This window comes from Rhipicephalus sanguineus, chromosome 3, assembly GCF_013339695.2.
Source record: "Rhipicephalus sanguineus isolate Rsan-2018 chromosome 3, BIME_Rsan_1.4, whole genome shotgun sequence".
Lineage (NCBI taxonomy): Eukaryota > Metazoa > Arthropoda > Arachnida > Ixodida > Ixodidae > Rhipicephalus > Rhipicephalus sanguineus.
The window spans coordinates 198,171,730-198,195,006 of NC_051178.1; the positions used below are offsets into that span (position 1 = coordinate 198,171,730).

General features: G+C 42.9%; 1 protein-coding gene and 1 non-coding gene across 3 annotated transcripts; one reads left to right on the plus strand and one right to left on the minus strand.

Moving 5' to 3' along the window:
- Positions 1-208: 208 nt before the first annotated feature.
- LOC119388030 (transmembrane protein 98) lies at positions 209-15,721 on the plus strand. Of its 2 annotated transcripts, XM_037655638.2 has the most exons (7): positions 209-416; positions 4,239-4,405; positions 5,841-5,960; positions 7,967-8,176; positions 10,017-10,137; positions 11,778-13,268; positions 13,322-15,721. In XM_037655638.2, the coding sequence occupies exons 2-6, from the start codon at positions 4,269-4,271 to the stop codon at positions 11,916-11,918; spliced, it is 729 nt and encodes a 242-aa protein (XP_037511566.1). In that variant the 5' UTR covers positions 209-416; positions 4,239-4,268; the 3' UTR covers positions 11,919-13,268; positions 13,322-15,721. The 2 variants fall into 2 exon arrangements, with proteins under 2 accessions (XP_037511566.1, XP_049269746.1); XM_049413789.1 differs by lacking the exon at positions 209-416 and having other exon boundaries at positions 4,233-4,405.
- A 71-nt stretch (positions 15,722-15,792) lies between these two features.
- Trnam-cau (transfer RNA methionine (anticodon CAU)) lies at positions 15,793-15,865 on the minus strand. The gene has a single exon. It is a non-coding gene; the product is annotated as a tRNA-Met (tRNA).
- Positions 15,866-23,277: the final 7,412 nt, after the last annotated feature.

The window sequence follows — 23,277 nt, forward strand, 5'->3', positions numbered from 1 at the left end:
AGGAACCCTGCGCACGCCTGTGCAATACTCGTATGTATCAAGGCGTGTACCAACTAGCCCAGGAAACTGTATGAACTAACCCACCAGCGGATTCTTCTAGACCATAATAGAAGCACGCGGAGTCTGCTTTCACATACACGATGCGAAACATACGTCGTACATACATGAAACCGAAAGTGTGCGACTAGCAGCGCCTCAGGAACGGAGCGTCGGCGGCTTACATGAATCCTGTTTTGGGGGGTGTGAGGCAACTGACTCGCGGTAGCCCTGGTTGTAAATTGCTGTTTTGCCTGTGATGTGAATGAACTTCAGCGTGAAAACTGTTGTTATTGTGTTGATACTAAGTGGACTCAACTCGACCCTGACTAGAATTGCTGCTTCGAAACCTGACATGTGACTGTCAACTTTATTTTTAGGCAAGTACGCACAACTTCAAGACCTGTTGCGCTATGGCTTCGCGCATATTCGGCATGCGTCGGGAATCAAAATATAAGGCTGCGGGATTCGTGGTGACAACTCAAACCATTTTACATCACATGAACCTATCGTGACTGGGCACACAAGAGTAATCATATAGTGCATCTGTAGCCCACAGGATAGATCTATTCAATCTGCGTGATATCAACCGGTTTGTCAAGGATGATCGCCATGCGGCACTACGTACAAAACAGCACATTCGTTTTGATCGTTCGCAGAGCTTTGTTGTATTATCGGTGATTGTTCACGCTGTTATCGACGTTGAAAAGTTTTGTTGCCATGCAAGGCCTTGGCAAAGGTTTGTAAGCGGGCTTACGATGCGTGCGGACTGGTGCTTTGGTGCCCGGCACGATAAACTTGTTGCTTAATCTGATTTATCACGGCTAGCACGCAGCTACGGTTCTCTCGTTTGGCTGCCTGATAACATAGTGGGCGATATAGACGAAAAGTTTAAAAATGTCTGTTCCTCTTTAGATACTGATGTCTCACAGTGCAGTTTAGATCTCGATGAGCCCGATCTGGATCAGATTTCTCGGCCGTGATCAGCCCTCTTTCCGCAGCTCTCGCAAATGAGGCAATCGCGGTCAAGAAATTCGATCCCGATCAGGTCCGATTGCGATCAAAAGTGATCACGTGACACTCATGACCGGTATTAAAAACCTTGACGTCATGCGGCATCCAAATAAAATAAATGCATATAGTGCAGTATTTCGGTTCCTACAGTATCCTTGCTAACTTTATGCGCATGGCCTGCCACAAGTTAATTATTTTTACTATTCTCTGCACTACAGCGATTTCGTGCGAGTGTTCCGCAGGGAAGTGCAGAGTGCAGTTTCTCTCAAAAAGCGATATTGTCAACGATCGGCTAATTAACCCAGCACTGCTCAACTGCGAATCATTCGGCACCGAAACCAGCTTCACAGGAATTCACATGTTTCAGCATCCAGCGCACAACACAACACAAGCACAAAGTGCAATACGACAGAGATAGGTGCTAACTTCCAACATATTTTGAAAAGCATCACACTCGGCCTGCGCAGCTGCATTTGTAACATTTGACACCACACACACACACGATGAACAGTGCAATATAAGAACGAGTAACATCTTTTTGAGATTAAGAAATAGTTTTATTGCCTTCTCCGCCGAGTCATTCACTGCTTGTGGTTTAGAAAATTTTATTTCTTCTTCTGTTAAATCAACTGGTGGTGCACTCATGCATGTGTACTCCAATTTAGTAACGTAGATACACATGGAAGTTCCAATTTACCCTTAGCTCAATTTCCTATGTTTTCTTACTTGCCAGCACAGCACAGATGTGGTGAGTACAATTTGTGCATGTAAATGTGTGCCTCATGACCAAAGGGATTAATGGGAAATGTTGCACGTTTTTACTTTTGTGAAAGGCAGTTTGTTTGGTATCATTCGTTGCTGTCCTCAGCATGTCTTGCAATGCCACCCATGATTTTTAAAACTAAAGGCATCATCATTCGTTAGTAGTAGCATCTGCTCATAGACATAGCCTGTTCCAAAGAGTGGTGTAAGTTTCTGAAGAACGTTAGTCATGCTTCTGTATTTGTCATTATCTAGGTACAGTCGAACCTGTATATATCAAACCCGTGAGAAAATGGGAATTAGTTGAATATAATGGATAATTCGATATACACCTTTTAATGAAATTATTGTATTTTCGATGCGAATTTCATTGCGCGAGTTGCCTTCATGGCAATACGCGGGTTTTCTTGCTTTAATTTTGTATTTTCCGTGCTTTCTATAGTCAGACACAACTTTAGAAGGCAGGAGAGGCCCCGCCCAGACGACCGAAGCGCGGCAGCCGATCGGCTCCGCGACTAAAGAAATAGTCCTGCTTATGTACGTGCCGATGTTCTCCGAAGGCGGAGCCACCGGCTGTCCCACTCATGACGTCAGTCCCGAGTGGGCGCCCATTGTTGCAGGCTTGTGTTCATCCGCCTTTGAGGAGGAGATGCCGCTGCCTTCTAAAGTTGTATCCGACTATAGTTATGCTTCTTGGGATGCTGTATGCAGTGGCGACGTGAGGCTTCTCTCCCCGCGTTCGACTGTACTTATTATCACTAGCTTCGAGGAGAACAGCAGGTTCTTCTATTTTACAGCGTACATCGCATTAACAAAACGAGCGGATAAGCGAACAGCAACCCCGCACAACGGGCCAACGGCACAACGGCGAGGAATCATAGGGAATAACCATAATGGCAAATACTAGTTTCTGTTCACTGCGTGGTGCCCTCCTAATTACACCGCTAACTCTCCCAAATGAATGAGGGAAAGCCAACCTCTTTGGACGTTTCACGCTGCCTGATGTTCGATATATCAAGTGTTCTGGCTCTTTTTGTTCAATGTAGATGTAAATTTTCCTATGCATTGATGGTAAAGCATTGCCATGTTCAAAAATACTTCGACGTGAAGGATAATTCAATTTACCCGAGTTCGATATAGTCTGGTTCGACGTAAACACACAACAACATAAAACATATGGCGGAGCTGCTTCCTGTATTCATTTTTTAGTTTTTTATGAATACGGCATGTTTATGCCTCCCTAATTGCTCTGTATTCGCAGTCTTCCCACTTTACTGAGAAAGTGTCATAAAACGTGGTTGCTTTGTTTCTTTTAAAGGAGTACTGACATGAATTTAAAAATTTTTCAGGTTGTTGCTCTAAATGAAAGCACGGGTGTCGAGAACCCTAAAAAAAAAGTGTCGTGGTGCCTGGGGATGCATTGCATATATTTTTAATACCGCTTCTTTCAACCAGCGGTTTCGGTTTCGAGAGGGCGGCTTCATAGTGATGTGTCAAGTCTGCCCGTGACGTCACGGGCAGACTGCAACCCACGAAATATGCACCTGCTGTCCTTTGCTGTCAGTCGAACGTGGTTCATGATGAGTGAACTGTCGTCCAGTGCCTCCGACAGCGATTTCTGGGATTTAGGCTGCATGCAGAAGCCAGACTTCGCAAACCAAGTGAGCTGACTTGAAACGTCATAGGGCTCTCCATGCGGTGAAGCTGCCTTGCAGATGCTGGGAGATGAAAACTTTAAAAATGAAACTGAAATATTTATACGTGTGTCCCGGATGCGGTGTGGGGAGAGCGTTAACACTACATGCCAAGGAAACCAAAAACGTCCGTTTTGCTGCCCTTCAAAATCGTGTCAGTACTCCTTTAATGACATGCACTTCTTCTTATAGGTTGACAGTTTATTCTGAAGACTTACTAATGTGCTCGAATGCTCATCTTCTAATTGAAAACACCCAGCTCACAAAATTTTGAAAGAGGTATCATTCCTATCTCAGTTTTTCAGTCATGTTAGCAAGATTGATTTTTTTGGACATATTTTAAGTTTTGTGTAATAGGAACTTACTTGAACACAAATTTAAATTCCTTTTAATGTCTCTTGAGTTAGTGGAGTCTACCATGTTATTCATCTTTTCATAGTAGGGAAATGGAGGCAGCGCCCAAGAGATGGTTACTTATGAGAAGCTAACATCTGATTGAGCATGTGAATAAGTTGATGGTATAGAAACACTGGCAAATTCCCTTGATGTATCAACTGCATGTCAACATACTTAAAAAACTCATTTCACATCAATACTGCCTACACATACAGACATCTCCAACAAACCTGCAGCAGACTGGATGTAGTTTCCTCTTTTTGGTCTTTACCATTAGGAGTGTATCAATTCATGTGCCAACACTGAATCATGCAATCTTGCTTGATTTTTTTCCAGAGGTGGCTTGATGGGTCCAATTGTGTCATCATGGATGCCGTAGTAGCGGTAGCCATCAGTGTGCTAGCTGTGGTGTTTGTGAGCTCCCTGGTTGCCCTGATCGTGGTGTGCCGGCATCGATATTGCTCTAACAAAGACCACCTCAGCCGTCAGCTACAGGACTCTCGGTGAGTCATTAGGCCTTACTATGTCCACTCACTGCTACTATAGCATTAATTTTCTAAACTACAGTCTGCACCCTGCATACAGTCCACAGGTGCCATTGGACTTAAACTTCAGTAAACTCTCAGTAAGCAGAAATCTCTTAAAGGACCCCTGACAGCAAAATTTTTGTTTTTTACTTTTTCACTGTAATTTGTAGCTTTCTGTCTGATAATCTCGAAATTGAATCGTAAGTGCTCTAACATATCGTATAATTAATGCTAGTGCCGTTAATTGCGACCAATTTTGCGTCACTTTGAAACGCCTGCCTAAAACCATAAGAAACTAGCGCCCCACGGTGGGGGAGCGCCTAAGATCACTTGCACTCAAGCTTTGGTTTTGTTGAAAGCGCAGTTTTCAAATCGGGGTCTCGCGCGCGGTAAAGAATGAAAGGATGTGGGTATGTTAAGCCTGCTAAGCGCGCGTCCCTTCAGGAAAAAGAAAAAGCATTACTGGCGTAAGCAGCCTTGGCGTAAGCAGCCTGAACTACCTTGACAGCAGCCCAACAACAAAGCGAGACAGGTGAGGAACAACAGCCCTCGCTGGGCGCTAGTCGTGGTATTGTGTGCGCCGCGCAAATCTTCTGTGACGTCGAAAATACTTGATTTACTCGTAGAATGTCACGCTTAGCCCCTATCTATGTCATACCAGTGCTGCCAGGTGCTGCCAACTCAGAGGAGCACTCACACTTACTTTAAAACCAAATTAAAATAACTTAAAAGCAACGTCCGTCGCTAATAATCGGTCAGAAGCGTCCACGTATACAGGAAAATCAAACAACACAAACATCTCGAGGTTTCAGTTTTGGTGTCAGAGTCCCTTTAAATGGAACTGCTGTTTAAATGGAACAATTGCTTCTAATAGGATTGCTTTCGTACTTGAATTCTGCACCCCTGTTCCTCTCTCAGTAAATGGAGCTCCTGTTAACCGGAGCCTACTTTCCTGGTCCCTTCAGGTTCTGTCTAACTAAAGTCTACTGTGCTTTTTAGAGTTTACACCCACTGTGTGGTGATCAGGAACAAACCTGATACACAGTAGACAGGAAAAGACATTATTGTCAATCAGTAAAAGTAATTGCCCTTTATAGGACTGAGTACTATAATAGTTCCTAAAAGCTATCAAAATCACTCTCATCCGGACTACCTGAGCAAAATAAGTCGAGCATGTTGAGTTCGACGAATGTCTTTAACGTCTTCATCAGCACTACAATCTTGAGCATTGGTTTCATTAGAAGCAAGTCTTCACAGCAGAAATTTGCATGCAGACCTCGACGACTACAGTCCTCATAGCTCACTCGTCACTTTAGGAAGTGAAGCTATAAATATTAATAGAAATAACGGATTTACTTGTGTTATTGTCATAAGTCCTTGAAAGTAGCACTGTATGTACTTCATAATGCAGGCCTGATGTGCACCTGATCCACAGTCAAAATGAGGCAGCTGATATGGAGCTCGATGATGTCCGCTTGCACCCAGACATTGAGAAGATTCTGGCAGATGAGCAGTGGGTAGACGATGCCACGTGAGTATCTGCATTTTGCTGCAGTCATGCCTGTTTTCATTTGAAACCATTGATAACATGCAGAAAAATGATTGTGTCAACATTCTGATCCAGTGGGCAATGCATACAGTGCTTAAATGCTCTTTTACAATTATAACTCCATCAAGTCAACATCAGCATTTTATGAATGTTAGTATTCTGCAGTGAATTTGTGGTACATTAAAAATCTTGCTATTTGGTTTTGGTTATTCATTTTTCCCGGAAATTATTCTTCGCTCTCATGGACTTCTGCAACACTTCTTTGCTAGTTGTCATTGTTTTTTTTTTTCTGTACCTATCAAGGCTCGCAGAGCATGTGGCACATTCTAGTTGCTGTTCAGGTAATTGTCAATTTGTTTATCTTTCATCGACATGCTCATCAGTTGTGGTGCCCCGTTTCTTGTTTTTACTGGTACTGCACTCTTGATTTTCACTCTCGAGAGGGCTTTAGTGTACTATAAAACTTAACCTGTAGCTGTCTGACTTTAGTTGGCGTTTATTGGATACTCTGTTTTACTATGTAATATCCTCATCTTGAAGCCTTTAGGGGTATATCTGGATAATGTAAATAAAGTCAACCGGAGAAATTAATGCTTAAATGTTGTTCCTTGAAGAGTGATGTCATTTGGTGAAATGCATGTGGTGAAATGAGTTTAGATCTCAATAATCGAATGCCCTTAGATCAGTGGTTCTCAAATAGGGTTTCGCAGAGCCGTCTTAGAGGTTCTGCGACGTCATCGCCCGTGAAAAAAAAAAGTTTTTGGAGGCAAGTTTTGACTTATTCGACTTATTTTCGAGGTGAGTTTTGACGTTTTGTGACCTCCCACCCCCGGTTCGTCGCACCAAGGGGTCCGCCATCACTTCAACCAGTCCACAAAGGTTCCCTGACGCGTCAACGGCTGAGAACCACTGCCTTAGATGCTGACAGCCTGATCTAATCAAATGTGGTTTAATTTATTTGTTTCCTCGCACTTATACATGCATTGTAACCATAGGTCAGCAAAAAATGTGGAGCTCACTCAGACTCACTCACAAAACATATCTTACCTTTAGGGCTCACTTGGACTCAAACTCACCAAACTTTTCCTCATCCGGACTCACTCGGACTCAGACTCACCAAAATATATTTCACCCGGACTCACTCAGACTCAGACTCACGGCTCGATCTGAGTCTGAGTGAATCTGAGTGAGTCGACTCATGAGTCCGCTAGCCTATAATTAGCCTTTTTCGACCATAATCTCAATGCCTTTAACGCCAATATCTCGCATAATCAGTGCGCTACTTAGCGCATTTTGATCTCGTACCTTCAAAGACGAGTTATCTGAGTTTGCAGTTCAATAAGGATATTTTTATTGAAAGAGATGATTCACACGTGATATTTTGATCAGTAACTTCCCGTGAAGAAGTTTGCGGGGGTAGAACAAGGCACCTCCTCCCCTTCTCCCTCCTCAACTCATGCCCCTGATCAATAAATATTGAGCTGACGTATGAACGGTAGCGCGTTGAATTATGTGGGAGTATACGTGAGTATAAACGTGAGCCGACATAAGGCTCATAGTGATGCTGAACTTGAGTAGATAAGACCGTCGCTCGGAAAAAAATGTGGAGCTCACTCAGACTCACTCATGCAATATATTTTGCCCTTAGGGCTCACTCGGACTCACACTCACAAAAATTTTCCTCAACCGGACTCACCCGGACTCAGACTCATCAAAAATTTTCCCAACCGAACTCACTCGGACTCAGGCTCACAAAAACTTTACTCACCCGGACTCACTCAGACTCAGACTCAAGTCTCGATATGAGTCTGAGTGAGTCGACTCATGAGTGAGTTCGCCGACCTATGATTGTAACTACAGTCTTTCCCCGTTTGCCATGCAGTCCCTTGTCAACTTATTTATTTTGGCTGTGTGTCTCTTATAGTTGGTGGGAAGGTGCACTTGAAAGATGGGTTGTTTCAAATACATATGTATTGTATGTATGCCAGGGGATTGGTGCCCCACTGCCTGGCTGTTCTCAAGACGTGCCACCAGTTGACCGAGCGCCTGGTGACTGCCTCTGTGGGATCGGTGCGGCGTCCGGCAACCCAAGCGCAGCTAGCCGAGCTAGCGCAGCTTGCCCAGAGAGTTGGACCACGTGTGGATGATGTGGTGCGCGCCATGTATCCACCCCTGGATGCCAGGCTGCTGGAAGCACGGTAGGACGCCACTGCACCTTTTATTGAAGGGACCGACAACTGATTTTTCTCGACCCAGTTTTTTATGGCACAATAGAAACCTCAGCCTTCGTAGTGTTTGTAGCTGCAGCGGTTAAACCCAAAAGCGCATGGTAATTTTATTAGGAGTATTTTTCGATCTGAAAAGCCCCTGAACTGTACGTACACGTCCCCCAGCAATGCTCTGAAGTGTTGACATTTTTGACCATTTTGGAATATAAAAAGCAGGTAGAATAAGTTTTTTGAATGTTCGTCGTCACGTGAGATCTCTTTACCGCCTCGCGACCTAGGCACTCATGGCCTTCGCGATTAGTTCCGGCAATGCGTCACCGGAGGTAATCTCGGAGGCCGCGAGGCGCTCTTCGTACTTTTTCAGCACGTTGGCAGGTGCCACTAGGCCCTCAGTTAACATTGTTCATGCTGCTGCTCATGAGCATCGGGTCATACATCAAACGAAGGCGGCGCCACTGTTCTGCTCAGTTCAAACGAATGCATATCTGCACGTTTTACAATAGAAAAGATTTTAATAAAAGGTGTGCTGCATTAAACACTAATATAGAGTCAATTAATAGCGTACGCCAGTAAAAGGTCACGTGATAGGTACATGTGCACGTTCACTTTTTTGCCACCAGAGGCGCCAAAAGTAATTTTGAGTGAAGAAATAAAAATATAAATCCAGGTTTATGAGAAAAACAGGGGTCATTTTAGACAGTACAATAGACAATCCTTCTATTAGTGGGGTTATCTCAATTTGTGTTCTGAGCGGTTGTCAGTCCTTTTAATACGCCTTGTACTAAATGGGGCAAGAGGTCGAGAAGTCTGTGGCACTCCGCTTCTGATACCTGTTCAAGTGCATTATTATTTTTATTTTGCCCCATTACTCGTGAGGGATGTGGGTTAGCATAAGGAAGTCTGATTAATAAGAAATGGTTGTGGCCTCTATGGCAAGCATTATGATGTCGTAGCCAGAAACTTGCCACAATTCTTGAAAAGAAAAATGTGTAGCAGATGCATTCTACCCCTACTAACATATGGGGCAGAAAGTTGGATGCTAACAAAGAATTTTGGGAACAAGCTAAGGAACAGGCAATGTGCATTGAAATGGAAGATGATAGGTGTAACATTAAGAGATAGGAAAGCAGCAGTGTGGAATAGTGGTTAAATGCAATAACCAGTGTTTTACCTTAGTTGATATTGAGCGAAGGAAATGTCATCAGGCTAGCTACCTAATGTGTAGGACAGATAAGTAGTCTGTTGGAATAGCAAAGAAGGTGCCGTGTGAAAGGGAGCATAGTTGTAGGTGGCAAATAACTCGGTGTTGTGGAATCAAGAAATTTGCAGGCATTGGATGAAGTCAGATGATGCTGGACAAGGGTAATTAGAGATTGCTCGGATTAGCCGTTATCATGGAATGAGCATTCAATAATGCTGCTGCTGAGGATGATAATGATGATGATGAGTGAATGTCACAATTACTGATTAATAGGAATATCGTGTATGTATGTTACACTTCAGGTTATACCACTTGTTCACTTGCGCTGAAGTTTTGCCTGAAGTGTCGTTATAATTGCTGTCATGATTAAAGCAAAAAGACAAAGACTGTTGATGCAACTGTATTGATGAGGAGTGTTTTATGCAGTATTTTGTTCTCATGGTACTTACAGGGCAGGTAATTAGCTTTTGCTGTTGTGTGATGCACTAAATGCACTGTCTTATGTTTATTGGGAGCCCTTTGCAGGGCATGCACGTGCTACTGTTTCACCACTGCAGGTGAACACTTGAACACATGACGTCTTGTTTGTCCCTCTTTTCCTTGTTGCAGTTGTACTGCCCTGATGCTTTCTGTTGTACACCTGACATTGGTGATGCGTTCCTTCTGTGGCCAGCCCAGCAACCCTGGCTGGATTGATGAGTACTTGGCACATGCTGAAGGACACCTTCAGGTAAGCAGTAATGGCTGCAGAGAGCTTTTTGCTTTCACCTGCATAGCTATTGCAGCGAAATACCCGCCACGGTGGTCTGGTGGTTATGTTGCTTAATGTGCTGGTTGCGGGATCGAATGTCGGCCACGGCGGCCATATTTCAATGGAGGTGAAATGCTAGAGGCCCGTGTGCTTAGATTTAGGTGCATGTTGAAGAACACCAGATGGTCGAAATTTAAGGAGCCCTCCATTACAGCGTCCCTCATAATCATATTGTGCTTTCACCACAATCACTGCAAACGAAACTGCAGTAGACGGGATCATAGATAGCAACGACGCAGTTCGGAAGGTGCGTGTACAGCTACCACGCACGCATTGAAAATGGAACTATCATTTGCCGCAACTGCTGTGCACGAAACCGCGGTTACTATTGACGTGATCATCAAAGTGACTACACAGGTTCGAAGGTACGCGGATAAAGTAGCAGTAGATTAAAGGCAAAAAGGCTGTAAAAAGGCACGAAGCGTTTCGGCATTCCTAACGTTCACACTATGATGGAGTGGACTTTGGCACTAGCTTTCAGTTGGCCTCAAGCGAAGCTTTGACGCACGCGTTTGCAGCAGCCAGCTGTACCATGTCTTAGTCCCAGAAAGATATATGCAAGTTCTTTCTACAGAAATAAATGTTTTGTGCATATATTGTGGTTTGAAAATTAATTTCGCTAGTTTTTTGGTGATACGAATATTTTCACTGCCCCCGAGGCTTGTATCACTGAGATTCTACTGTTTTTTAGAAAAATGGCTCACAGAAAATTGCCCAGTGCTTGTTTTCACTGCAGCAAACATATTTGCAGTCAATGCCATGTAGAGTTGTAATGGAGTAATCGTTACAACTAAGTAATTCTAGTACCCTACATGTAGTAAGTTCAACTGCTGTGTGTTCCTTTAAAATGGTGCTTCTCAGCAGTTTAGTTCTCGTAAGCCAAAGTAATTAGAGGAATGAACCCAATGCAGGGGTAGCAGATAGGTTGAATTCTCGTTAGCTGCATCATTTGTCTTTGCATTTTGTCATTAACACACTTGCTGTACAACTATCCATTTCTTTTATCTGCTGGGAGCCTCATACAGCATAGTTCAATTGCTGGCAACTATATGTAAGAACAAGTCTGCCTACTGCTGCCGGCACCTTTCTGTTTTAGATGTGTGAGATTAAAATTTCCGTTATAAACCTCACAGTATACAAAAAAAGTGTATCGGACCTAACTATTGCTTTCAGTTTTCTTTTTTTTAATGAGCTTAATTTCTGACATCATGCTGCCTGACTTTATGTGAGAGCTTGAAATGTCATCATTGAAGTGAACATGATTAGCCAGGCTATGGTATAAGTGAAGGAATGAAATGAGCGAATGAAGGGATGATTTGTGTTATCGCTCTTGTGTTGACTACATATGCCATCAAATGTATGATAGTTCTTGAACTGATTGGAAGGAGTGATAAAAACATAAACCATGATACATTCATTGTGCACTTGAACCTAGATGTGATGATGGTTTATATAACACTCGATTGATCATGCTACAAATTGGAAAACATTGCCTGCTGAAGTTGAAGACTGGAATTACTGGCATTATCCAGAGTACTTCTCTTCATTGCTCGTTTTAGGTTCTTCGTGAAGCTGGCCTAGCTGCAGACACCACAAGCCAGCAGATGCCGTCAACTGGTGATGGCTCTCTGCAGCAGCAAATGGCAACTGGCAATGTCTCCGCGTGGAAGCCGAGTGTTGACCGCCACGTATCGGCGTGAAGTTGGTGACTGACCTCGACTATTTTGCTGAGCTTAGGCTGACCACCTCCCTCTGTAATGGTTGATTCTGTGACTTCGCTCACTACTGGCAGTGAGCCACACAGCAGAACATCTTTGGGTCACATATCTCTGAGCCTTAGGAAGAAGTCTCTAAACAGATACTGCCTCCGTGCCTGTGCTAAAGTGACCACTAGCATTATTTTGTTGCCAGTTTAGCAGATTTCTTCCTAGATTTAGCAGGCTTATTCAACTGCAAAAAGTGCAATTTCCATATATGCTTAGTTTTTTCGGTGATTTGGAGCAACATTTTTCTTGTCTCATCTTTTTAGACGATTCGCAACACTATTGGATCGATTGCCCCAGTTTCAGCAAAATGGTGTTTTACAATTGTGGTGCCTTTCTTTGATGTTATGGTTGACAGTAACCATGCTCCTTGCAAGGAAGCAGAAATAGTGCCTCATATCTCTATGCAATCTTTCTCGTTCTGTGTGTATATGTGACTATATGTGGTTCAGACAGTGCTACAAAATAACTGTTCATGCAGCTCTTCTGTCGTATTTTGTGTCATAAAACATGAAGAACTTTCAGTATGTTATTCAGTAAGCGATTTGCTGTTACTGTAAACATAGAGTTTTGGATTCGGCTTGCATTTGTCTCAGTGCAAGCTTCGAGACCTCAGAAATGCCTATTTACTGTGTTTTCAACTCTTCCTTGTCAAGATACTTTTGCAGCAAATTTTCATAGATTTTAGATTTTTTAGTGCATTTGAGCAGCATTTGAAGGCTGTTTTGTGGCAGTCGGCACTCACTGACCGGCTCGACAAATGGGCACAGAAGTCGTAGAAAAACTGTACACTGCCACCCTACTGTTATCAATCTTTTCCCCCTCTATGTTACCCTGAAATGCCCTGGCAAAATGGGCAGCAGTAGGGTGAGCTGTGAGCATCTCAAGAGCAAAAATGTGATGTGAGTAAAAGCCTTCGCCATTGTGAAGCCTCGTGAACTTCATTCTTGGCGCACTTCATCTGGTTGTGACCAACAAAATATACGAGTCCTGTGGTTTATGTTCTTGCTCTTTACTATTGTGGAAAGTTATTCTGTATACATTAGAACCCAAGCGATGTTTTCATGACTGTCCTACTGGCTGCTATCTTGCCTTTATGCAGACCCGGTGAAAAGCCCATATGTTACTCACATTTGTTGTATTTCTACTCAACTGTCACATTCCGCTATCACATTCCTTTATATTACATGGCACTTTCAGTGAAATGGTAACATACTTTGCAATGCAAATTGTTTACTTTGCAAACATTGTTCACGTGGTGGAGAATAGTATACCTCTTTTATACAGGTGTGCTTTCTTCCCGAGGAATTGGTGGAGAATAGTATACCTTTTTTATACAGCTGTGCTTTCTTCCCGAGGACATGTCATTCCCACCATCAAGCAGCTAACCGTGGCATATCATTGTGATCCTCATCTGCAGCTACCGGCTATCCGACTGCAAATATATACACAGAAATGCGTCAAGCATACATCGGCTGCCGATCCTGATAGCCACAATTGCGTCTCCTGTAAAGGTTTTTCAAGTCAAGTTGACCGCAGTACATAAGTGTCATGCGGTGAGGCATGCTAGGAGTGCAAAGGGTCCACTGCTGTGATGGGACATTTCGTTCCTAAATTACAGACGCATGCACATGCAGTATACTTGAGAGTACCAGTATGGTCGCAGATGTCTAAAAACTTTAGTGGCAAATATTGAGAGCTGTCTGTGGCGTTGCTGCAGCCTTGAGAAAGAATAAGTAAAAACGTATGCTAGTTTTCCTTTGTCGCCTTGCTGCCTTTGCTATTACTTGCTGCCTCCCTTTAAAGTCTGCTAACAAGAAAATTAGACAGCTGCCAGTCTTGCGTCTTTGCCAAGATTGCTTCAATACTAGCCATTTATAACCATTACCCAATAACCAATATACTACCCATTTATATAACCAGTTCAGCTGAAGTTAAGTTTCCTTGCAATTCTGTTTAACACTTTTCATAATTCTTGCACTGCAGTGCACCATTGGCAGTGCTTTACAACTTTCATTGTGTAGCCAAACTGTCTATGGTAAGAGTCCTTGGCACTCATCTCTCTTCTCTGGCACCTATTACTGTAAACTCTGCTCTGCTATGGGATGTTGAAGGCCATCAGTGAATCAGACTGTGTTCATTTGTTTCATGTGGCTACTATGGTCCTTGTGGTGCATCCTATAAAGCCCTACAGCATTTAAGCTACAAATACACTTTGTGCTTCACTTGACTTTGGTCCAACATTTCACTGTCTGACAGGTGCTTATCAACACTTTGCAGAGCTATCCTGAGGGTTACTATAATCCTGACACTTTGAAAAGAGATTCTGTTCCATGGCAGCGGCTCAAGCTGTGTGCCACTAGTTGATGTTATGATGCAACTGTGCCTGTTAACTGTGACGTGATTTGTGAGAGCGTATTGAGATTATGAAAAAGTGACAGTATGTTAGGTGAAAAGACTACAATCATTAGTTTGCTTAGTTGAGATTTGTGGAGGAGACTTGGCTGTCGTTGCATAGATGTGTTAAGGGCTGTGCTACCTGAATGGTCTGTAGAATAAATAGCACTCATCTTTGCACATACTGGTGCTAAGCATACGGCAATAGAGCATGAGGAGCATGTTAAACTTTTATACAGGTTAACTTCGATATATCGAACTATATTATATAACAAAGTAAACTTAAAATGTTTTTCACTTACGTTGGCATATAACGAATGTATGCTGTGACGATTATTGGGTATAACCAAGTATTTCCATATGAAGCGCATATTCATTATAACTATATTTGACTGTATTTTAATGCTCCTGTACTGCACATCTCGTTTCACAAGCTATCATCACCTCCTTAAATGGTTCTAAATGTTTCTTTTTTCTAAATGAAATTATCTACTCTTACAAGAAAAGTACAAATGACAGATCTGATAGGGTGTTGCAGGCACCACGTGTGTATACTGGTGATATTTTGTACATGTTTTTGGAGTGTGAGAAGTTTGTTTGCTGAAAATGTGCAACTATATTTGTCTGACTTTGACAGATGCTGCCACCAATGTGCCCACTGTTTACTGTGAAGCCAGGGTGGCATCCTTTAGTGGATAGATATTCTCAGCAACCTACTTTCCCTGCTATTTCTTAGCAGGGATCTGTACAGTTTTGCTTTCCAAGCTTCACCAGCATTCTTACGAAGATGATTTGTTCCCTCACATGTACTTTGTTGAGATGCCATTGTTTGAGATGGCCAAAAATGTCAGGCTTTCTTCGGTTTCAGAACACAATAGATATTGGGAAGGCCCTAATCACAAGTGTGACATTAAGCAAAATCGGCAGCTTTCGCATATGAGTATAGCAAGTAAGTTGCATAAACTGGCGGTGAATGCTAGTCCATCGTCAGCTGAAAAGATGGACCTTACTTTTCAAAGAAAATTCAACCGGAAAGCTGTTTATGCCTTGTGCATACAAGTGCAAATGAATAAGTGATTAAATGTTTTAGTCAAGACTTAAAAAAAAAAGCAACTTTTGTAAAGAGATCAGTAAACAAAAGCAAACATAGCTTCAGTGGTATCTAGGGCATCCTACAACACAGCTGTCACTGACGTAACGCCAGTATGCTTGAAATCAATTAAGGTTGTCCATTTAATGCGTCTTCTTTCTTTTTTGAAGGAAAGAAGTGGAAATTTTAAGGGCTCATTTTTATTTGTTATACACAGTATTAATGAGCACTAACAGACAATAATGCCAAGGGATGTATAGGGGACGCTATTAGTTGTAAATGTAATGTAAATGTGAAGAAATAAAACTGGACGAAAAGATAGCTTGCCGCGGGCAGGGACCGAACCTGCAACCTTCGAATAATGCGTCCGATGCTCTACCAACTGAGCTACCGCGGCAGCCATTTCCCCGTCCACTTTATGAGGTATATTATGTGTATTTAAACATAGGAGCGTCAGTCAGCGCCGCCAGTAGCCATGACGGCGAGTGTGAAACACTCTTTTCCCGTCTGTTGGCGTCACGTAGCACGTGAACTTATTACGAACTGGCAGCTGACCAATAATCCCTCGCATACTACCTGAAAGCATCAAGTCTGCCAGAACGAGACCCTCACTATGAATGAAGGAAAGAAGTGGAAATTTTAAGGGCTCGTTTTTCTTTGTTTCTTCAGTGAACAACTGCTGAAAGAACTCGAGTGCAGTCTGATTTTATATTTTCAAATGTCACATTTCTTGCTGCCTACGACTTGATGTGCGATTTGCAAAAAATGTTTGTTAGACCACTTGGAGAATCCAAGTGGTTTTGCATTTTGTATCGAAAGTGTGTCGTTTTGGAGTTTGAATGATGAGGGCAACAAATTTATTGTAATCGCTTCTGCCAGAGGTATGACGTCACATACAATTCTACACATTCCAAGGACATAAATACTTGTGTTAGCTGATTGTACATATTCAGTTTTGTGTGGCATCCTGCTTTAGTAAGGTTGTCAAGTACATCATGAAATCTGTGTACACGCACCATACTCAAACTGCACCTGTTTATACTTTGCTGTTTTTATTCTCATATACATAGGTGGTTGCACCTTTACTTTTCAACCTACTATGTACTCGCTACACATTTTAACAAAGCCTCCATGCCATCTACTTAATATTTGGTACTCACTGCAATTGCTTTTATTTTTGCATTTATTTGTGCACACTCTGACCATAAGCTTATGCATTCTATTTATTCCTGTGGCTTGTCAGTTTTAGCTCCACATATTTGTGCCTGCTATAGCATATCGGTGCTTCTCTGCTTCTCATTATGCTTTGTGTTCAGGTGCTTTGAACTTTTACTTTGCAACATTATATAATATACTTATTTTTTCGTCGCTCCCATTTTGCAATATGTTTATGTATGGTATACTTGGCTTTTCAAAGGAAGACCATTTAATTTGTAAAAGCAACATATAATTTGCAGCAGCAGTTAACACGATCTGTGTGACGGTGTATTGATTCTCTGATTTACAGAACTAGTTTAAGTATACCTTTACTGCCGAACTGAAGCCAGCCAATAGGAAGGGCACGCCTATTTGTTAGAAAAATGTGACTAACGCTAGTGTGTACATATTATTTTTAGGGGTGTGCGAATATTCGAGTTTCGAATTCGAATCAAATAATACCTAATTGAATAATTCGATTCGACTTTTAAATAGCTAGTACTCGAAGTTTCGAATAATTAGACATGATGAATATCTAAAATGCGGCAAAGGCCAACGGTGCAACTTGGTTAGGGGGGCGTGGCTAAAACTAACGCTAACACCTTTACAGTACGCCTTTCGTTAAAACTTTCACCGATATCCTGGTTCAAAGTGACCACATGTTTACTTTAAAGGAGATAATACCATTTCCGTAAACAAAAAGAATACACGAGAGAACTATCAAGCCCTTCACAACTTCGCTTCCAAAAAGAAGGCACGTACTTGCGTAGTTCGGTCACATATGCTGCAAGCACTGTGAAACGTCTCAAATTTGGCCTGCGAAACCCTCGGTGATTGGCTTGACATGTGAAAATTTTTTCACGCTGTGCAGTCACCACTGCCATAATGCACCACTTGTTCAGGAATTCCCATCGTTCTGGTGCGCAGTTAATACGCTGCTGTGAAAGGCGGCTGAAGATTTTTGGGCCTGGAGCGCTCATGACGGTGAAGCACAGCATTACCGTTCTTCTTTCTTTCAATTTTCAATAAAATTCTTTTTATTCGATATTCGACATTTTTGTCCACTATTCGGCACTGTCCGATTCGAATTCGATTTGAGATCAAATTTTGCTATTCGAACACCCCTAATTATTTTGAATGTGCATCAGAGAGAATTATGGTTAGTTCTTTTGCTCGTTTGTTTGTTTTTAACAGGAGGAATATTGCAGTTCAGAAAAGTGTTAACTGTAAGAGCAGTGCATTTCGGTTGCGCATCCTCTAAATAATTTATTTTGCTACACTGGTACTGGTCACACGATTTTCAAAGAAAACTGACATGCTTCGTGTTCTGGCTAGCTTATATTTCGCTGTTGCAACTTGCCCTCAATGTATGCTTAATGTAGGAAGAACATTTTAATGAGCTTGTCAATTAGTAATTATCACGCAGGTTTTGGATCTGTGAACAATGAAGATGTTTTGCTGAAAAGGTGAACCCGTTTTAATCTTTACTGAATAATGTTTAAGTCTTTGTGAAACACCTGTTATACTGCTTAGTGAGCTTTTTTGTTTCTTTCGGACTGTTGGCTGTATTAGTTATTTAACCAGGAATGTCATTTTGTGGTGAGCTTTGTGTGTGCTACTTGGCTGACTGGCCTGAATGGCCTCTAGATTGAGCGAGCCTTCAGAGGTGAAATAATAGCTCGTGTATCTCCCAAAAATTCTTATTATTTTCACAATTTTATCATAACTAATTAATTACTGTGGGCCTGTGCTCCATAGATTATTTGTTCCTTTCATCTTGGAGTTTTCGCAGCAGTCGTGACAAGCACTAAAAGCTGCAAGGTTGTTCTTTCCAACGTTTCTAGAACCAGGTCAGTTTCACAGCTCCCCATAGACGCTTGCCCTCCGAAGTGGATGCGACGGCCGACGCAAGAAATAGCGGCGCTGCAGTTCCATCTCGCATCATGCCTCACGCGTCGTCTGCTACAACACCCATGTGACCTATCGTCGCTGCAGCTTTCGGCGGCCGTGACAGCCGAGATTCCGAGATTTAAACTTTTTCAATAACCTCGACTGTTTTAAAAAGCTATTTTTTCACAAGCTAAGCTCCAAGAACATCAAAAGATAATCAAACGTGACCTATAATAATGGTACAATCTCACACGTCTAGCTGTCCTCTCGCACGAATATTCCATTGCCGTCAACCTGTGTTCAGCCGCCACGATGGAACTGTGGTTACGGTGCTCGGCTGCTGACCCGAAGGTTGCGGGATCGATCACGACTACGGCGGTTGCATTTTTTCTGTGGAGGCGAAAATGACACTGGCTCATGTACTTAGAATCGTCATACTAAGCAAGTCGTATAAGATAGGACCGTTGTTAATTTTCGGATGAATTAATTCTGATTTCTTGAGAAAGGCGTACAACACGAATTATGGTTGGTCAAGGTACCTGATTTTATTCCCTGAGCTCGGTTAAGCGACTTGTAGCAAAGTTAGTCTTCACGATTCTGGTGCGATTGGCGTTCAGAAGATATTTCTTGCAAGTCCCTGCCCTGATTCGGAGAAGTGATGACCAGTGTTCGTTTCCGAGCCGCCCGTGCAACACGCGCATCAAGATGACATTCTTCAGCTTTGTCCCTTTCACACGTGCTAAATCGAAAGAACTGCTTCCCAAGCGATCACCGTTCGCAAACAATCACGCACGGAGTACGGAGAAATTGAGCACAGAGCAACGCGTCGCAAGCGGCTACTCCTCGCACGTCTGAGATCGCTGTGGCAGGTGCGTCGTCTCCGCGATAAGCTTTGCCAACACGCCATTGAGAGCAGTGGTGCGTTGCCGTATCCGATCTTGGGAGCTACGGCAAGTAAAGCAAAATGGAGCAGCAGCGCCGTAAGTTCACGCGTCGGTCGCCTGTGCCGGCACGCGAGCGGAGCTGCGAAACTGTATTGGTTCTAAAAATGTTGGTTTTTGCAGTGTCAAACAGAATGATGTAGAATTGGTGCATTGCCGGCATTAAGACGACAGGCCTTTTTTGAAAGTGGGAAAAAAAAAAGAAAGCAAAAGTCGGCTGCAAAGTACTCAGCTGTGGAGTAATGGCAGAAGCTTTGTGATGAACGGCATGCTTGATGAGAATTCATTGTGGGCACTCTTTTGCTCTGTCAGTTTCACTGAGTACACTAAGGTAAAATAGTCCATTTATTAGCTCTCGCTGTAAGACTTCCTGTAAGACGCCAATCAGGCATGATCATGATTGAAAGTGCCTCATTTGACTGGTGTATAAGTCAACTTTGTACAATATGCTTATGACTGCATAACCTAATCTAGGGGTCACCAGCCTATCGCTCATATCAGAAATGTAAAGTCATAGTTCCGATTGCCATAATTTTAGAAAATTTGGTGCACCTTTCACCAATTAAAAACTGCATATCATCATCAGAAAATTTGGTGCAGCTGGAATACACCCTGTATATTACATATATATATCTATATATATACATACACGTCATATTACAGATGCGTCGATTGTCCTATCTTCCAGTATTAGTCAGCTTTTGCATTTTCAATGCGATTTGTAATGAAACTTCTGTCCTGTAAAGAAGAACCTGTGCAAATCTCAAACTGATGTTAATCTACCTTGTGCCTTACACGTTATTTTTGTTCATTGAGATTTGGTGTGTGGGATTGTAATGTTAACTGACTGTGTAAGGCTTTAGCCTTTATCATGTTTTACAGAAATGACTATACAGAAAATAAAGAGCAGTCATTGTCCTTAAGTTGTCCCATGCTTCATCTTATTCTTGGAATTGAGTATCTCACATTGTCACCAGTGTCAAATCTCCAGTGAAGTATTGCTGCTGGAAGTATTCTCAGAACATCGCACAGTGAGTGTGGCTTTTACAGCTGCAGTTAACATGAAAATGGACCTTTTTCTTCATTTTAAATTGCAATATTTTGCATGACACATTCACAGTGGCGGCATCATTCAAATAAAGATGAAGTGCTGCCTGTACATGCTGAAGCTTCTATATTGCACATAATTTCATGATGAGCACTGCATCTACATTTTCCATGACCCAACACATGTAAACTGAGCTTCTTCACATTGTTTCCAAGAATTACTACATCAATACTTGTTGGGCAAACTGCCTTTCAGAAAAGCTATAGCTTTACAGTTATGAAAAGTCTCTCTAGCAGCTCCACTCTGCCCACACATTTTGTTTGTTGTGATGGGCCACTCTGCTGATAGTACACAACTTCGTGTCCCTCGTAATTCCTATTCTGTGCAGAATAATGTACAATTTCATGTGGTCACACCAAACCCTTTCGTGTGCAAATTGTGCATCTAGATCGTTCCTCTGCCATCCATGCTTATGGAGTTGTTCGGTTCTGTTTAGGTATCAGCGTTTCCTTCCATGACGCAAAATTTGATAACCAGATTTGTGATGCTCAGCCAGTGGGAAAGCCCAATGAGTGTGAAAATGTGTGTGAAAAAAATTCGGCAGATCCCACGCCTTGTGTGAATCGTTTCATGCAAAGCAGTCGGCGAGTAATTGTCTATGCTGCATTTTCTGGCCTTGAGCCAAGCATTACGAGGTGGATCGATGTGCTTTTTATAAGTGTAGTAGTTGTGTGCACATCATAAGCTTACCAGGTACGTTGACTACACTGGCGTTTAAAGGCTAACTTACGGTCTGACGTAACGACAGCACTTGCGTTAGAGCAAAGACGTCAGTATTATCCAAAATGAAGTGCATAATACAGTGCGATGATGTGAATATCATACGTAACTTTCGTTAGCGTATTCCTCCAGGCTCAAGCAACGCTTGAATATACTGCTAAAAATTTAAGTGCAAACCGAGCACAGCAGACAAAGAAACGACAAGGACAAGCGCTAACTCGTCGTTTCTTTGTCCGCTGTGCTCAATTTGCGCTAAAGTTTCAGCATTATGGAATACCAACTAGCCCGCTCTCACACCTTGCTTGAATATAGCTTGCTGAATCATAGGAATACAAATGTAATGTTTATTAGACTGCTATAAAAGCGAAGCCAACGCTGGAACCACAATCGACGTTAATCCGACGTGACACCTATATCGTAGGAGTACATATACTACGTAATGTTTATTGCTTTGCTATTTAATTAGATAGCCAGCACTGCAACCTCACTTGACGTTGCACCGACATTACGCCTGCATAGGGTCTTTTTCCAAAGCAGTTTCAAGACCTGGCATGGCTTTGTGGTAGAATACCTGACAGCCATGCATAATGCTTGGGTTCGATTCCTGCTGGGATCGTAATTTTGTTCTTTCCATTCGTCGGGTCAACGCTAAGCTCTCGCATTTAAACTACTAATGTCTGTCCTCGCCGTTCCTGGGTAGATATAACTGTCAATCACCTGTGGCGCATACCCGCATATCGCGGCCCGTGGGATACGGGTACGTGCCACAAGTGTCTGGAGGAAAGGGTTTGACGACGTACGCGGCACGATTTCCACGTTATTCATGTCATGACCAGACAGACATATTCGCCAAACCCTCTTACCCTCCCATACTAATTTTAATCTACGCGAAGTCAAGACGATCACGAGAGAGAGACAACAGCAACAACAGCGTCAATAAACCCTTAAGGGGTATTCAGACGGGGGAGGAATGCTCAGGGGAGAAGGGGGGATTGTGTATCACGTGATCGCGACGTCACGGATTAGCGAGTGGGCGTGACCCCTCCGCGCCTCCTCGGAGGAGACGGGGACGTTTTCCCCGAAAGGACAAACGATCCCCCTGCGGTGGGGGATGTGGCGGAATTTCGGGCTCTTGTTTGGCCACATTGTTGCACTTGCTCCTGCAGAGAGCGGCAGTGGGTGTCCAGTCTGCAGCTGGATGGTCGTCTGCAGCTCGTCGTCAGCAGCTCGTCAAACGGGTGGTGCAAGCCACCAGAGTAGTCTAGTAACACTGGTCTCCCCCTCCGTTCGCCTCGTCCGTGTGAGTGGGGGGCATTTGTGGCGACTTCTCCTCGCGAGTTGACGTCACTAGGCTCCGCCTTTACCCCCCGAGCATTTCTCCTCCGTCTGAATACCCCTTTAAGAGATTTGGCACGTGACAGTGATCGCATTTCAGGCTTTTAGGGCCCGCTTGTGGGGGGACCTAAAAAGTTGATTGGAGAGAATAACGAAACTGGCACTTCTGTGGTGTTTTCTGCGTAGCAGCCTAACCTCGAAAGCTATGCCAGCTGTGCTATGTGCTTAGCTACGCTAGCCATGTACGAGAACGTATGTGTACCGCAAGCAAGTTCTTTTTTTTTCCTTCCGCCATGGCAAGTGCGGACAAGCAACAAGGAACTTCATTGAGGACAAGTAGCGAGCGAGGAATTTTATAATTCTATTGAGAAACATAACTACGCTCGCAATCTTCAGTGAGGTCATGGTGACGTCGCTTTTAGCGTTCACAAAAGCATGGCCTTTGAGATTCGTTGTCATCGCTAAGAAGAATGTGGCGTGAATACTTACAACGCTTTTAGGTAATTCATTAGGCATACGCGTAATAATTGACATTTTTTATATACTATACAGATCGTCCGTACATGAATTGTGGTTTATTTTGACGTTTGATGAAATGGTAGCAGTAGTAGCAGTCAT